This window comes from Accipiter gentilis, chromosome Z (genome assembly GCF_929443795.1).
Source record: "Accipiter gentilis chromosome Z, bAccGen1.1, whole genome shotgun sequence".
NCBI classification, from domain to species: domain Eukaryota; kingdom Metazoa; phylum Chordata; class Aves; order Accipitriformes; family Accipitridae; genus Astur; species Astur gentilis.
This window is the reverse complement of record NC_064919.1, coordinates 68,232,840-68,250,600: the sequence shown is the minus strand read 5'-3', so window position 1 is coordinate 68,250,600 and position 17,761 is coordinate 68,232,840. Positions and strand designations below refer to the sequence as shown.

The 17,761-nt window shown below is 44.6% G+C and overlaps 1 protein-coding gene across 4 annotated transcripts in view; it reads left to right on the top strand.

Moving 5' to 3' along the window:
• Nucleotides 1-955: 955 nt before the first annotated feature.
• Nucleotides 956-17,761, top strand: part of MAP3K1 (mitogen-activated protein kinase kinase kinase 1) — a 63,189-nt gene continuing 46,383 nt past the window's right edge. For 2 of the 4 annotated variants that reach the window (XR_007505102.1, XM_049795542.1), the window contains exon 1: nt 1,864-2,351. Coding sequence is in view for 2 of the 4 variants with exons in the window: in XM_049795542.1 (XP_049651499.1) it covers nt 1,864-2,351 (488 nt within the window). In the remaining 2 variants the exon portion in view is untranslated. Of the gene's footprint in view, nt 1,113-1,848; nt 2,352-17,761 lie in introns of those variants that run through there. The other 2 variants (XM_049795543.1, XM_049795546.1) reach the window with 2 other exon arrangements.

Below are 17,761 nucleotides of genomic sequence, written 5' to 3'. Positions count from 1 at the left end.
TAGATCACCTTCTTATCCCAAAGGTACCCTACATACAAGATGACACCGAACACAACTGACTTTCTCAAAAGCATCCTTCACTGAAAAACCTTCATAAGGGTAGTTACAGCGTGGCATCCCGACAGACCACCTAAGCGATTCACTTAGGGTGACCTTAAGGCCACACGCATACTGATACTATTCTGCAATTAAATGGAGTACAACCAGTCTCCTCTGGCTTTTCCTTTTGCAAGTCTAGAGGGAAAGGCCTCTTCTAATCTGCTCGGCACATCCTTCAGTGAAGACTCTACATTTAGGTCAGCATCTGATCCCACATGTAAGGCAAGAAAGAGTCTGCTTCTGTTAGCAGGTACTTCTCACTCAACTAGCGCTTCAGATCAAAGCAGTGATCCCAGCCAAGTGACCGTAGTAACAATCGATTGTCGAGATGCTTAGTTAGTGTTACACTTGGGGGGGGTGGGGGTGGGGTGGGGGGTTCAGAGCAAATTCTGAGAAACAAGCCTAAGATAATTCAGCTAAAGAAAAGTGCCTTGAACTCTGCGACTTCTACTGTACCCCAAATAACACTGTCCTGAATAGCGACATTTAGTTTTCCTTTCCTCATCTCAGATTAAATCGGCATTCAAAGGGGCAGGCTTGTTTAACGGCAGCAAACCAGCACCTTTCCGACAGCGACGTACGCCCTCCTGCTCTCGCAAAACTGCAAGTCCCTTCTCCTCCGCAGCTCGGAGGTTGAAAGCAGAACCACCCCACCGCGGTCGAGTGGGAACCCGGACCAAGAGCAGATTTCGCTTGGACCTCCCCAGGGTTCTGGTCATGTGATGCCTCCTGCCTCCCTCCTCCCCCCCCAGCCTCCGGGGGAACAGCCGCAGCGGTGGGTACATGGGGCAGGCCATCATCTACACTAGATGCGCGCACTTTCGCACACACGGGAACGGGTGCGCTCCGGCGAGACGGCATTAACGCTTCCCAGCAGTGGCAGACATGGAGAAGCGTCCGAGGATGGGCGAAGCGGCGCCTGCCCACTGAGGGCAGCGCGGGGAAGGACGCCTGAAGGCTGCGAGCAAGGATGCGCATTGAATTTCGTACTAAGCCCAGCGAGGAACGAGCAGGTAAGCTCGGGCGCAGCAGCCATTTCCCGGCGGCTCGCCGCAGGGCAGCAAGGCACCGCGGGCGTTCTACTCCCCGCCTCGCCCCTCGGCCGGCCCCCGGGGAGGCCTCCCCCCGCCTGGAGGAGGTTTTCGGGGTGCTGGGGAGCAGGGGCAGGCGGACGGGGTGCTGCGAGCTGCGGCGCGGCGGCGCCCGGAGCCGGACCGAGTTTCGGGAAGGGCTTCCCCGCGCCTCAGCTCCTCACAGGGAGGCGGCGGCTGCCCGGGGCCGCCGGAGCGCCGGCCGCTCTCCCACACGTGGGAAGGGCCGCGTGGGGGCGGGGACGTCCTCGCCGCCCGGCGCCTCCACCGGCTCCCGGGCGCGGCGCGGCGCGCCGCGACCCGACCTGCCTGCCTGCCTGCCTGCCTGTCTCTGTCCCTCTGTCCCTCTCTCCGTCCGTCCGTCCGTCCGCGGGCAGCCCGACCTGGGCCAGGCCCTGCCGCTGACGAGCGGGCACGGCGCGCGCGGCAGCGGGCGCGGCTCCCTCCCACCGCCAACACCTGCGCGGGGGCGGGCGGGGCGGGGCGCCGCGCGGTCCCGCCCCGCTGCACCTACAGGCGGCCGCCCCGCCCCGCGTCGCCTGCCGCCGCCAATCCGCACCCGCCTCCCGCCCCCCCTCCCTACGCCGTTTGCGTAGGCAGCGCTGTTTCCGCAGCGGGTCGGAGCGCTGGCTCCCCCCGATCCTCGGGAGCCCGATGTGACCCGCCAGAGAAAATGGCGGCGGCGGCGGGGAATCGCACCTCGTCGTCGGGATTATCTTCGGGCGGCGGCGCCGAGGCGGCCGCCGCCGCCGCCTGCGGGAGCCTGAAGGGCGGCGGGGTCGCGGGGAGCGTCGCCGGGAGCGGCGGGGGGCTCCTGCGGGAGGCGGGCGGCGGCGGCAGCAGCCGGGAGCAGCGCTCTGACTGGAGACGGAAGCAGCTGCGCAAAGTGCGGAGCGTGGAGCTGGACCGGCTGCCCGAGGCGCCCCTCTTCCTCGCCGCCGCCCCGGCCGCCGCCGCCTCCTCCTCCTCCTCCTCCTCCTCGCCGGAGCCCCCCGAGACGCTGCTGCTCCACTACCTGCCCGGGCCGCCCCGCTCCAGCCCCGCCAGCCCGGCTGCCTCCCCCAGCCGCTGCGCCGAGCTCCCGGAGCCGCTGCCGGCGGGGAGCCCGGCGGGGACCGACCCCGCCGCGGAGCGGAGGATGGAGCCGTCCCCCCACGCGAGGTGAGGTGGGCGGGCGGGCTGTCGTGGGCAGGGCTCGACCCCGGCCGGCGGCGGGTGACAGCGGCGGCGGCGGGTCTGTTCCCGCGGGGAGGGCTCGGGGTATGCTCCGGCGCCCCGTTTCCACCTCGCGGGCGCCCGGCCGCCGCCTGGCCGCGGGCCGGCAGCGGATGCGGGGGGCGGGGGGGGGGGCGCGGCGGGAGCTGCCCGCGGAGCGCAGGGCCGGGGCGCGGCGGGCAGCCCTCGGCCGCCGCCTTCCCCCGAGGCGCGGGGGGCACCTGGTGCGTGGGTGAGGGCTGCCCCGCCGGCCGGGCGGCCGGCCGCAGCTGTCAGCGGCGCGGGGCCCGGCAGCCGGCGCCGGCGGAGCGGGTCGGGCTGCGGGGGAGCCGAGGCGTGGGGGTGGGGGGGCGGCGTGTGTGCTTGCGGGGGGTGCTTTTGTGTTTAACTTCTGCCGGAGCCCCGAGGGGCTTCGGAGTGCGAGGTCGGGGCGGCGGCGGGGGCCGGATGTGTCAGCCACTGGGGGGGGCTCGGGGCGAGCCCAGCCCAGCCCAGCCCGTTGGCTCTGCCCGCAGCTCCGCCGTGCCGGGGCAGGGCGCGGGCTGCGCCGTGTGCTTCAGGCGGCGGCGGTGCTTCTCCTTCGAGTGCTCGCCGAGCACCTGACGGCTTCCTGCGCTGCCCTAGCAGTTTGCTGCACAAAACTGAGTGATTTTTGTTTGTTTAAAAGGACTTCTCCGCAGTGTAATTCCAGTTCGCGGCATCGTGGTGTTGCGGAACTGATTTCTTTAATCCTTGGGAAGGGGGGCAAGAGGTTTGCGAACATAAATGTCCTCTCCCTGTTCCCAGGAGGAAGTAATTTTGCGGCGGTTTAGTCTAGGCGATACATTTCAGTGGTTTCATTTAGTGCCCTGGTGTTCGTAGCTCGTATTTGCCTTCCGTATGTACTATTTGATAAGCCTATTTCCTTGAAGTTTTCTAAAACGGCCCCTATTTTGCTTGTTTGACATGTGTAGAAGTATTCAGGGTGAAAGCGAACTCATGTCCGTGGTGAAGCAGTTAAGTACTTCAGACCACATTTCAGCTTTAACGTGCGCTTGCTAGGTCTAACTCGTGGGTATGTGTGTGGGAAGGCACTGCGGTAGTGACGGTGTAATTTTGAAGTGAAGTTGACAATTTCATATGGATTTCTTGTAAGGTTTTATATGATGTGGACTGTGCAGTTTAAGGACTTAGTGTTAGCATCCACAGACCTACTTCAATGCTGCCTGACAGTTTGTCTGGCTAATTATTTAAATCTCACAAGAAATTTAGTTCCAGTTTGGACACACGACTTGCGTATTCTTTTCAGTTGGTCTTACATTGCTTAAACCTGAAGGATATTGTTTAGAAGTTGACTTATCTTGGGACTACTGTAATGAGAACTGTTTTCTTGACCCAAGTCCTGTTTATATGAATTCTCAGCAATTCACATGGATTTTGGTCTATTTCTAGGGCACTGTAAAAATACTTGATACAGTGTGGTCATAACAGGTAATAAATGCCTCTGTACTTACAGAAGGATTAGTGAGAAATCTGAAGTGTCCGGGGAGGTGGGAATAATAATGAATTTTAGTGAGTAACTTGTCTTTTTATGACTCTTAGCACCATCTTTGTCTCTATCAAGTAATGAAATTATAATGTACTGTATATTGTATCTCATTACTGATTGTAACCAGTTTCATGGCTTTCAGTGTTGGAACACATTTAAAACAACTCAGAGTCTCATGGTGATAGCAAGTGGGAGTTAGGCTGATATTAGGGGTCCAGGAAGGTCAATATATGTTTCATCAATAGTGAAACATTGGGTCCATCCTTGCTAGTTAGTCCCACAGCAGCGGTGATAGAGCAGCTGTGGATTTTTTTTCCTTTCACATGGACGGTTTTGCTTACTTTTAAGTACTTGCATTTGGACAAGTCGGTGTTTTGAGTGTGTGTACAAGTTAAAACCCTTCTCCTAAATGCTCTGACATTTGACTAGGAATGTTAACAAATCACAGAAAATACTAAATGCCACGTGCTTTTCTCTTTAGTATTTTGGTGAGATAATCTTCTTTGAATTTATCATAATTTGAATTTATCATAAGTAGAGTTGAAAATACATGGCAACATTACTAGTGATTGTTCTTCAGAAATATCCTATAAATGCTCATGCAGAGTATCTCAGTAATTCTGTATGTCATGTTACCAGTAAACAGATGTTAGACAGCATACTCGTTTGTCATACCGTATCAAGAATTTAAAACATCCCTTTGCCCCTTCTGTAATATTAATTGACTTGTTCTAGCCGAAGGAGGGAGGTTAATTTGTATGTGAGTAACAGCGTATTACACATCAAATTTGTGCATGCAGCTGTTGCCCAGGCATTTATTAAGGCGGCAAACTGAAGGGCATAATCAAAATAATGTATTATGTGGAGGTTTTCTAGTCTGTTTTTAAAAACAGTAGTTGTACTTTCCTGTAAGGATCTACTGTTAGTTAAAAGATACTGTGCTTGCTCGGAAGTGCCCCTATCAGTCTCTTTGGTATTACAGTTACTTTGTTTTTAAATAGATTTTTTTTGTTTCTGTTTATGCTGGGAGACCTGCATGAGCCTCAGAGTGAAGCTGAGAAGGGAAATTGACTCTGTTGTTAACTCCTAAATGTAAATATTATCCTTTTTCTCCAAGCTCTCAAACATTCTGCTTGTCGCGGCAATCAGCAAATATATTCACTAAAAGCTGTGAATGTTGTAAGGGATCTTTTTGTATCACAGTAAGAGAAGGGATTTGTTTTACTAGGAAATGCAGCTTCAACATAAAGCACTTCAGACCTCTTATCCCATATCTGTACTGAGAGTATATTGATTTGGTTTATGTAAAAAGATCCAAACAGTGAGTTCAGTGATCACTGTGGTATGATTTCTTGTAACTTGAGGGAAATCCATGAAGGCAAAATGCACCTTCTTCTCTGCAACCTTGACAATGTTATTTTAAAATATTCAGGCCCTTTAAGTGATGTTTATTGGTGTCTGCAGTTGATTGTAGGTGGCTTATTACATCCCCAAGTACAGGATTAGTTATACTGCCATAACCATGTTCTTATAAAAATGAAAAGCAGGAAATGCCACAATTCATCTCCTCTGCATGCAGTAACCACGTACTGTGTGTCTTGAGTGAAAATTAAGTGTTTGAATTTGAAAATGCATATGCTAGATATGGCAGACTTTTCATATAGTTCAGCTGCAAGACAACCTTTGTAGATATTTATACTGTTTTTTCTGCAGTTGCTGTTTGAAGCCTGCTAGAGACACTGAAGACACACTATGAAACTGAAGTTTTGACTATATGTACAAGTAAAAGCTTGTCAATTTTAGCTCTGCTTATCAATTTGTAGCACCTTTGATGACTTTGAAAGGAGGGCATGAATGCTTTAACAGAGCACTGGACTAGGCAGTAGCAGAGGAACAGCGGGAGAGCACGTACAGTGAAAGCACAGTGTGGCCAAGGTTTGACTTGCTCTTTTTTTTTGTTCTTTTTTTACTGAAATAATGACAATTTTCTCTGTTCATGTTGTCAAAATGTAGCTAAGGTAAAAAACATACCCTTAGTATTGACCTTGGCTATTCTTAGCTAAGGTAAAATATAATTTAATATGTTTTAACCAAGTCCATAATGCTGGATATTTTTAACTGGCTGCTTAAATAAGCCACCAAATTTTCTGCTTCCAGTTTGAGCTGGACAGATACAACTGTGAGAGAAAATTCACTTCCTACCTCTTCTGTGCTCTGTGGCTTGAGAGTACTTCTGGAAGAGGGTCACCCTCTACTGTGTCTGATTTTTATCACTCTTAGTTATTGCAAGTGGTAGGGTTCTGCTTAAACGGTCTGATGTGGTATGGCAGTTTCTTTGTTCCTATGCAAAGTAAATAGATTGTAACTAACTACTGGAGCTCTCTGTCCCATTGGATTTAGTGATACTAAAGGTTCAGTCTCCACAGTGTGATACCTGTGTGTAGACATGTGCAATTGTCCCTCACCCAAAGGTCAAATGTGCAGAGCACAAGATTTAAAGATCAGTTTTTCCTTCTGTATGATGGTTTTGAACTTCATGAGATCTTTTAGTGTGCTAAATAATTTGGTTTTTTAAGTTGGAGTAAAGGTAATGGTGCAGCTCTGCAACAGTCTATCCTGGTGCAGGAGAGGATGAGATGGGAGTGGAAACAAGCAGGTGGAAGTGTGGTGACTGTGGGAATGCTTCTGTTGGCTTTTGCTGTCTTCCAGTATTGGTGAAACTTGGCTTAGGCTTGTTTAAAATAGCAATTATAGGTTGCCATGTAGCTGCTGTTTAAACAAACTTGTAAAGCTAGTTTTCAGCAGCAGTGGTGATAGGAGAGCGGATCTGGTTTAAGTTCTGAGATTCTAATGCTTATCTTGGTGTTCTTGGAGGATTCTCTGCAAAGACCCGAGGGTCGTCTTATTTTACTTTTTATCTGCTCTGCTCTCACTTAAAACTCTCAAATTACAGTTCATTCTTTTGCTTGAGGCAAAGTGGACAGAAAGCCTTTACGAGGACTTCATTACTTGTCTCTAGGTGACTGGGAGAATGTGGTTAAGTGGAAAGTTGCTTTCTGTTGCTTCCCTCCCTTTTTATCTTTACCCGGAGGCTGAGTGTGTTGCTTGCAGGGTGCTTCCAATTTCCTGTCTCACCACACTACAGAACTGGAGAATCTTGCTTGGTAGTGAATAGTCTTGATTATTTTTTTCCCTATAAAATATGCTTGGGGTTGTTTTGGGTTTTTTTGTTTGTTTCTTGGTTTGTGGATTTTTTGGGTTGTTTTTTTGTTTTGGTTGTCTTGGTTTTTTTGCTGGGGTGGTGGCTTTTTGTTTTTGTTTTGCCTTTTTTTTGTTTGGCTGGGGTTTTTTGGTTGTGGGGTTGTTGGGGTTTTTAAGATTAGTTTTGTTGGATCTTGGCTGAAAAATGTCCTGAAAAACAGCAGTTCTATTTACTTGATACTTAAGAGCCATTTGAAATTGGGAATTGTTTACCTTCTGTCTGGAAACTGAAGAAATAATTTTCAAATTGTCTTAAAAGCTGATAGAGCCATCACTCCCTCTCAATTTTGCTCAGAAATGTCCAATTTTTTGATAGGGCTTAGCACTTGATGACTAAGGATTTGAAGGTGTTTGCAAAAATATTTTTTTTTCTTTAAACTTAGAATGTCATTGAGTATTCCTGTTCCTCTGCTATGGGATTAAACTGGAATTCAAGTCAGTCTACTTTTGTTTCACACTGTCTCCATAGATTTCTTTTGTGTCCCTGAATTGTAAACTGTTCACATCATTCATGGAAACATAACATAATACTGCTTGTTCTCATCTCTCTTGTCCTAGTAGTCTAATTTGTAGTGGAATGGCTGCTAATATACTTATTACACTGGGTGACTTCAATTCTTCCCTAGTATTTCTTATCAGTAAGGTTTCACACTGCTGTTGATACTGCGGCTCCTTGTAACTTACCCAGGGACAATGTGGAAGGTGGGAGTAGAGTGCTGGAAAAATGAGTTGTGTCTGCTAGACCACACTGATACCTGACCACATCTGACATCTTGTTTTCTGAGCTCTTTTACATCCTCTGCTTGAGGATCATCAAAGTCATCTTGCTTTTGAGCAAACTGGAATGAGTCTTTGCTCAGTTGTCACCAATGAAGATCAGGTCCTTTTGTGAGCTGGTAGTAAACCCTCAAAGGTATGCAATGAATAGTCCTTGTTTTGGCCCACAGATATGCAGTTCATTTCACTAGTTATTTCTCAAATAACTTTCTTACACCCTGAGGATTTTTTTGTATGTCTTCCATGACCATCATGCTTGTACTTTCAGGATTGTTCCTTTCAGATACTGAAAGGGCTTGGTATAAACTTTTTAAGTGTTGAAGGAAAAAAAATGTAATTTGTGACAATACCAAATTGAGAAACAATTGTTTTTTAAACAAATTCAGTGTTACCTCCCATTCTACTGCCAATAAATGCCTGCAGAATTTTATTTTAGTAATTCTTTGTTTGTTTAAAAGGGAAGCTTCAAAGCTCAGTGGATAATAGGGCCTCCCCATTACCTTTGGGTAATATTTAACTGTTCTGCATCTGGAGAGGCATACAAAATGCAAATACCTGACATGCATGGTGAAACTTGCAGTGACCTCCAATTTGCAGTTCATGTAGAGGTTATTGAGCTTGGCAGATTCATATACTCCAGCAGGCAAGTGTTTGTTTATTGTCATTGTTAAGACAATATTCTGATTGCTTGGAGTTATGACAGTACCTTAATTTCTGGTTGCTGATTATGTACTTTGACAATTCATGTGTAGTCAGTGACAGTTTTCTCAGTTTAGTAATATTTTACTTTTTTTTTTTTACTACTTCCATGTTTTTAGACTGCAGACTTGCCAGGTATGATACTAATATTCCTTTCAATTTTCTTCTCTTGTTGCAAGCTTTAACTTTACCACCAGATATGTAATCAGTATCTTAAATGTCCCCATAAAATACATCTGAAATGTTTGTTATTTCACTAAAGTAAATGCCTCTACAGATGCCTAGTCTATGACTAAAGACTTGTTTGCTTGATGTAAGAAAATACTGCAGTTGTGACTAGCATGGAAGCTCACTGAAACACTAATATGTTCTTAAAAATTTGGAAAGGAACTCCCACATTAAGGATCTGTATGGTTTATTAATTTTATTGGATTATTCATATAAATAAAACATACGTGATGGCATCTATAGTTGTGTAAAGTTCTTAGGCAGTTCAGACTTGAAATGGAAATGTGAACAGCTGGTTTTTAAATGGAGTGGAGCTGTATGGAGTTTTTCTTAAAACTATATTAATATGCATAAGTTTATTTTTAAAAACTTATTTCAATGATGTCTGCCTATCGTTCCAGAAGATGAGCTCTTCTGTAAATATAGAAGAGACATAAATTTTTTTTGTTTTCAACTATAATTTGTGCTTTTATTTGCAATGAACAGCTCGATACAATAGGTTTCCTGATCTCTGCAGGCATATCGGATGCCCCAGCCTGTAGGAAGTGCTGGTGCACCTGGGTTTCTGTTAGGTTTTCCATGGTAAGTGTGGAAACTAATTCTTCTATATTGTCCAGCAAATGCAGCCAGGCTCTTCGCTGCCTGCCCTGTAGTGGTGGCTACTGGCTTCTGGCAAGGTCACTGTAACCAGCAGAACTATTTTTCTCATTGAACCCCCAAGGTTAGGGTCAGGATTTCCTGCACTGGTGTGTTGTGTTCCACATGGCCTCGTTCACACCTTGTTCAAACATTTTCCTAAAATTAACTGGGAGTTCCAGTTTCTTCCCTTGTCAAGAATTTACTGAGTTGCAACTGCATGTTTCTTACACCTCCCAGAGGCTTTTGGGAGGAAGAGCAGGGGTATGTAGGGAAGAGGTCTTAAAGACATGCAGATTGTTGTCTGTATTTAAGCCAGTATTACAGGAAGAGGGAGGAGAAGGAGCGCCCTCCCCACCCACCCCTGGTCTTGTGTACAAGAAGGCATGGAATGAAACTCCTTAAGCCATGCAGATCTCTGGCAGAGAGCAATGTGGATAGTCTTCAGGGTTGTCATTTTAGAAGTGCATTATGCCAAACTGATACAGAAAAGATTGGATCACTGACTGATCTGTTTGGTTTCTGTCATTGTGAAGACTGACATGCAGACTGTCACTCAGACTGCCTTTTTTGTGGGAAGAAGGCAGATAATCCCCATCAGGGAACTGAGTAATAAAATATTTTGGATTAAACTAAGATGTCTTCCATCTGTGCAAAGCTGTAAGGTGCTTTCAAGTGAGGATGTGTTCAGTATTGTAAACCAACATACACTGATACCCTCAGCAAGCTGAGCGAGGAGAAATATTAACAACTGGCACAGCATTTGGCTTAGGTGATACAGGGCAATTTAGGATTGTTGCAGTAGTTACAGTGGTGTAATGCCTGACCATTGCTCTTAGCTTCTGCTGCAGGTCAGCATGCCTCCATTCAGAATGGTTACTGTTGTCATTGATTTCAGCTATATTGTTGGTAGTGAAGGAGTCAGTTCTAAAAAGAAAGCTTTTTCCTTGTATTGGTACTTCAAAGCTAGATGGGTCCAAGTGACTCTTGGGAATGGAAAACACAGGGGAAAGGGTTAGAAAGCAGCAGATCAGTAAAATAAACAAATGTTAAGTGTTTTGTTGTACCTGGGGTGCTCATCATTTCAGCCCAAAAGAAATCCTCAGGCCAAGCTTTTTTTCTATCCACAAAAGAACAGAAGTCAGGGTTTGCAGAGTGCACTCTTAAACTCTCCTACAAATTCTGTTTCTCTTCTACAGTGGAAGCTGGACTTCCCTTTCTGAAGGAAAAAAAATATAATTGTTGGAAGACTTTGAGCTGAAAGTTGCCTTGTGAGGTGTCCATGAGAAAGGTCTTGATGACATCCATGGTGGGTTGACCCTGGCTGGACACCAGGTGCCCACCAAAGCTGCTCTATCACTCCCCTCCTCAACTGGATAGGGGAGAGAAAATGTAATGAGGGGCTCATAGGTTGAAATAAGGACAGAGAGAGATCACTCAACCAATTACTGTCATGGCAAAAAATACTCGACTTGGGGAAAATTAACTTAATTTATTGCCAATCAAACCAGAGCAGGGTAATGAGAAATAAAACACCTCCCCCCCACCCCTCCCTTCTTCCTGGGCACAGCTTCACTCCTGAATTCCTCCCCTCAGTGGTGCAGGGGAATGGGGGTTGTGGTCAGTTCATCACACGTTGTCTCTGCCACTGCTTCCTCTTCAGGGGGAGAACTTCTCATACTCTTCCTCTTCTCCAGTGTGGGGTCCCTCCCACGCAGGACAGTCCTCCATGAACTTCTCCAGCATGAGTCCTTCCCAGAGGCTGCAGTTCTTCACTAACTGCTCCAGCATGGGTCCCTTCCATGGGCTGCAGTCCTTCAGGCACAGACTGCTCCAGCCTGGGTCCCCTGCCGGGGTCACAAGTCCTGTCAGAAAACCTGCTCCAGCATGGGCTCCTCTCTCCACAGGACCACAGGTCCTGCCAGGATCCTGCTCCAGAGCAGGCTTCCTATGGGGTCACAGCCTCTTTCAGGCACCACCTGCTCCAGTGTGGGGTCCTCTCTGGGCTGCAGGTGGATATCTGCTGCATCGTGGACCTCCCTGGGCTGCAGGGGGACAGCCTGCCTCACCATGGTCTTCCCCACGGGCTGCAGGGGAATCTCTGCTCCAGTGCCTGGAGCATCTCCTCCCCCTCCTTCTTCACTGACCTGAGGGTCTGCAGGGTTGTTTCTCTCACATTTTCTCAATCCTCTCTCCAGCTGCAGTTTCTGGTGCCACAGCAACTTTTTTTCCCCTTCTTAAATATGTTATCCCAGAGGCACTACCACCGTCACTGATGGTCTTGGCCTTGGCCAGTGGCAGGTCTGTCTTGGGGCCATCTGACATTGGCTCTGTTGGGCGTGGCGGAAGCTTCTAGCAGCTTCTCATAGAAGCCACCCCTGTAGCTCCTCTGCTACCAAAATCTTGCCATGCAAACCCAATACAACATCTCATTCAAACGTCTGCTCTCTGTACCAAATACATCAGTGTCAGTAACTTTCCTTGGCTGCTGCTCTTGGGATACTCTATATAATGTCACAAACCTTTGTGAAAACTCTAGTACTTCTCAGAAAGGTACTGTCTTTAACCAAATCTTTCCCCTATTTTCTCTAATTAAGGATATTAAACTAAAGAAACTGTTTAATGTCCATCTTTCTAAATTCATTCGGAGTATAATTATACTTGGTCTTGAAACTACATTATTTACATTGAAAATTTTGAAGTATAGATTAGCTCTTTAGAAAGTTATGTGTATATATGGTAAGAGGAACAGTCCTACTATATTTTCAGTTTTGTCTTTTAAGCATGTGGTTAAGTTCGAGCATCTTCAGGTACGATGATAAACCATCTCGTCCTGGTAGATATGCTGAAGTATATAATTCCCCTTAGTACCTCAGCAGAAAATGAGTATGCTCTCCTGTTTGCTTGTTCTGAGCTGCATGTTTGTGGCAGTATTTTTCAGTTCTGCCACCAGAGAGCATGCCCAGCAAAGCCAAGTGGAGAAGGACAACTGTTTGGGCATTTTGAAATCACCTATGTATGAATTACATTCCTATATATTAAAATTGACTGCATGTGGGAATATAGGTCCAGTGCCAGGGCAGGCCACTTGTAGACCCTGGGAATCAAGATTGCAGGGGAGAGCACAGCCAGAACTTTTAGGCTTTTGGCTTGCTTTCAGCCCAGAGGGTGGACTGCCGAGGAGCTAGCAAGGGGAACTAGTAGGAAATCTGCCAGCTTCTACCACATAGACAAAGTTCCGTAGGAGCTTCATCAAAATGGGTCTCTGAAGTTTTCTGAATAGACAAGTAATTTTTTTTTTTCAAAGTATCTCTTTCCAGGCAGCAGTTTAGCTGTATGCATAATTATTTCCACTGTCTTTAAAGTACTTCCATGTGCATAAGTAGTTGAGATCTAAATAACCATAAATAGCTGGGACTTAAACAAAAATACAGGTTTTAATCTTGTGAGTGAGCCTGTAGTAAAATGCTTATGCAATGGTGGAGCCTCATGGGTTTTATTGGTATTCTTTGTGAGCAAGTGTTTACTTAATGTATATCTATTCTATTTGTGATATTGGTGCCTTAGGCTAAAATAAAGCAAGGTTTATCATCAAGTAGGTGAAACTTCTCTAATCTGTGTTTCATTCAAAACATGAATCCCAATTCAGAGGAAAATCAGGACCCAAATTACCACTATGGCCACCTTGGAGTTACACGTGACTCTTGCAGTGTTCTGAGTGAAGCTTCTCTGCTTGTCAGCTCTGTCAATCTAATGGCAGCAGGGCAATCCTAGCATAAAACCTGTTTGTACTCACAAAGACTAGGTAAGTGCTGTGCATCTTGTGGCCCTCAGCTACATAAAACTTGGTATGGGACTCATAAGGTTAGCAAGGGACTGTCTCTGATGCTTCAGGCAACAGATGCCTATAGAGCTTGGGGGAAAAAGAAAGATGCAAGATCTGGTAGTGTAGTTTGTGTTGCAAACTGCAAGACCTCCTGGTTCTAACAGAATCTTGACATACAAATGTATTTCAATTTACGTATGTGTAGCACTCTTAGGTTGATTCTGCCTAGGCCATGCTGATTTGTGAAATATCTAAAAATGGTAAGTTTCTGCCATGATGAAAATACCATTCAAAGGATGTAACAGTGAAAGTTGTCAAAAGTAAGAATATGATTGTTTTTCCTTTTTTCTTTTTTTTCTTTAATATACTTAGGACCTTTTGAACTATGAATAGCTATACTTAAGGAGCCATAAGATTTTGAAAAAATACTCAGTTTGCTTCTTCTGGCTTATTGGGAAATAATTCAGCTCTGTTACAATTAATGTTTGTAAGGGAAAGACTACTGAACAAATTTACCTTCTCTGGTTACCTTTGGTACAAAATGAACATTAAGTTTCTCTGATTGTAGAGCCAAAAGGGGCTACGCATCTCCCTGATTTGGACGACTAGTCAGTAGGTAAACTGGATTGGAACAAAGCCAATGCAGCATTTTCAGATCTGTGAAATGTCATCTGTGCAAAAGGGCTCTGCTGGTTATACTAGTTGAGACCAGCTGTGCTCTGTCTCCCCTCTGTGGGGAGAACAAAGCTTGCGTTAGAGTAGCTGGTACCTTGACAAGGACAGGCTCTTTTTTCCACTAAGTATGTTCAGTTAATCTCTGGGGGAGAAGACACCATTGCCTCCAGATTTCAAAACACTTTGTTGTGCAGCAAACACGATGACAAATAAATTTATGATTTGATGGAGGCACAAAGCAGGCCTATGGATTTTGCCCTAAAGAAATTTTAACTTTTTTTTTTTTTTTTGCTTGAAACCACCAATAATTAGTGCATAAGCATAAATGCAGTCCAAGTTTTCATTGTAGTTATAATTGGGTAAGGTTTTGGCATTTGTCAGTAACGGGCTATCCAATCTTTCCTCAGGTTTCTTTACAATCACTTTTGGAAAATAAAAAATACTGTGTAGAACTTGCTCTTTTCCTTCCCTAAGTTCTCTTTAGAGACCCAACATCTCACTTTCTCTCCTGAAGGCCCAATGTCTGCTTCATCGCGTTTCTGAGCCTTATTGTGACAAGGTCTGCATTTTGATACCTAAAAGGAAATGGGAAATGAGACAATATGGGTCTAGCACTGCTACTCCCTTTCCATGTTCAAATAAATGGCATGTTTTTATAACTGGGAGGGGATAAAGCTGGCTCTCACAAGGGAAGTGGTTAGTGTAGCTGGTTCTTACCATGGCGACTTTTGATAAGGATTTGTTAGACTATACTTATTTGCAGTCATTAAAATAATCTATACTTAAAGGGTTTAAGATGTTTAACTCTTTCAGTTTAACTACATTAGTCCTTCAGAAACTGCAAATGGGCAGTCAGGGTATAAGAATTGAGAACTGTGCTATTCTGTCTTTGTAGAGCAGTTTGCTTCTAGCTTTGTGTAGAGGTGTGGCTGGCTGGCTAATGCTTAACCCAGCTGTATTAAGCAAGTAGATGGGAAGTCTGTCTTCTGAAAGTGTTGACCTCCCCTGTCTGCAGTGTTTGAAGAGATACAGTTTGGGTCCTGCATTTGAATGTTCACGTAGTATTTGTTGTTAGAAATATGACTGAAGCTGACTATGCAAACGCCTTCAGTTCTCCAGGATAGGATTATGTGACAGTGTGTTCTTTGCTGGTCCTGTGCAATCTGAGCTGAAGTCAGCCTTGTTCCAGCTCCATTTCAAGCGCACATCTTCCTTCTGACGTCTGCATGGACTTTTGGCTCCATCACCCTAGCCACAGATCGTCTGTCTAGTGTAGCAATTAATTCAATGGGTGACATCAGTCTTCAGCTTCTAGTTCACAGCCAGGTCACTTCCAGTACCTAGTATAAGATTAACTTGTTGAGAAGAGTATTTCCATAAAGAGTCCATTGGTGAGACACAAGGGCATGACTGGTTTCACACGTAGGCTCTCTCCTACCTATAGTTCCACCAGTATTTCCTGGAAATGAGTTTTTATTTCTGGTCTTTTATATATGTGATGTAGTTTCATAGTTACTTAAAAAGCACTTACACATGTGTTTAAAGAAGTGAGACTGCTTTCTCAGTTTACCGTCCCATCTTTGAGAGGCTGCTACTGTGATACAAGCCCTCATGGTAAGAAGTAAAATGAGTCTGACATGTCTAGTGATCACAGATGTTTGCTTAATCTTTGAATATTGTATTAAAATTTAGTAAGGAACTTATCAGAGTGTTAAAGCAAATGCTTTTTACATCCCCTTTTCTTAGACAGTGTCTTGTAAAGGTCTTTCAGAATAGTATGCTTTTCGTTGACCTTAAAATCAGCATATTGCAAATGTGTTTCAGTGATGGTAGTTAAACTTGCAAGACATCTGATCACGCATTGATCTGACACAAGATTCCTTTCGTAATCTCTTAATATGTGGCAATGCCATTAAATTAGAGCACCTTCCAGAGTTGTAAGAGGAGTGGATTTTTTTCCCCACTTTTTTCATTCTTTCAAAGTAAAACTTACATGGTGTAGCAAAGTAGAGAAAATTAAATTGGATTATCAATTTGTAATAATCAGAGAAATTCTGGGATAGATTCTTACTATGTCATGTTCACAGAAGTTGTTTTTAACTAAGACTGAAAGTCTGTTCAGAGGAGTCATAACACAGCAGGGTGGTCACAAATGGGACTATTAACTAGTACAGCTGCCTTGCTGGTCAGACTGCTTGGCAATCACCTGTTTAATTTGTTGCTGCTTTATCCTTTTATATACTGAAGCACAGCTGATGAGTAAAAACTTGGTGGCACCGCAGGGAACTACTTCAGATTCAGTTGTTATTGATTTCCTCTGGGTGAAACATATTTCCTCTGTAACACGGGGGATAATTCTCCTTTCTTAAGTTGGTTCAGTGAAATGTTGCACTCTTATTTCCCACATTTTTATGACTATTTCTTTTACTGCTTCAAGTCACAGTCCTAGTTTGTGTTTTGTGTTTCTTATCTTTAAATGTGTTGCGTTAAAAAAAAAACCCAAAAAACAAAACAAACCAAACCCCAAAAAACCCACCACCCAACAAATCAAACAACAAACCCAACAACCCACTCTGCATTAGGTTACTACTGATTTTTATATAGATTCTGATTTTAAATCCTCAAAGCGTTTGTGGAAGTTGGGACAACATGCAACTTAATGAGATTTCACTTATGAGTTTCTGCAAAGAAACCCTGTGAAACTTCTGGAGGAAAGCTTTATAAGGCAGATTTGACAATTTGATCTTTCCAAATAAGAATGAGTGTTCTTGAAGATAATTAGCTCTTCACTTTCATTTCACTTAATTTTGAGTAAGACAGTTTTGGCTGCTTGCAAATACATGAAGTCGGTTTAAAAATTGTAGATTGATCTAATGAGTCTAGTACAAAGAGTGAGCAACTAATAGCTTGCTTCAAAAGGAAGAAAAAAAAAATAAAGCCACAAGGATAAACAGTCTTTTGAGCTGTGCAAGTTTAGATTTTTACAATGTGAAGATACTTTAGCCTAATTGAGCGTACAGAGAATTACAGAAATTGGTTCAAACAGAAATGAGTTGTGCTTCATCAAATCCAAAATTCAAAAAAGGATTAGGTGAGTTGGGCCTCGCCTGTGCCTTAAGTACATGCTGATTCTTGAATAGGATCACAAAACATACCAGAACTTCTAGCTAGCAATTTCTTCATGTTTTTTGTATCCAGTTGCATTCTTGTTCATTGTAGTCTCGTTTTTCTTGTGATTAGGGTTTTTTTTCCCAAAGTAACTGTCATATCCCTTATTGAGTGGGTTTTTTTATGTTGGGGTTTTAAAACTTATTCTTGTCTTCTATTGCTGCTTTCTAGATTGATATACTTCTTTTTGAATGTTCATACAAAAACTCTACTTGAGTTACTCAAATTCTTTTAAAATTTTAATTAATAGTTCTGAATTTCTCTTGTCGGTATTTGATTTATGTGTTTTCTGGAGACGAATGCATCTTCTGTTCTTTCTTCTTTACTGTGCCCTCTTTGATTAGAATTGCTTATGCAGAAAGTGAAGGTTGGATTTTAAATACAGCTGAAATATAGAATTAGTTACTTAAATGTGAAGCCTAAATTTGGTAACAGTTTTGGGAGGCTTGGAATTTCTTTAGAAAACCAAATTGCTCCTGTAGATACTTCCATATGAATTGGGAAGCTTTTGTAATGGGAAGGCAAAGAGGGGAACGATCCAGAACAGCAGCCAGAGGT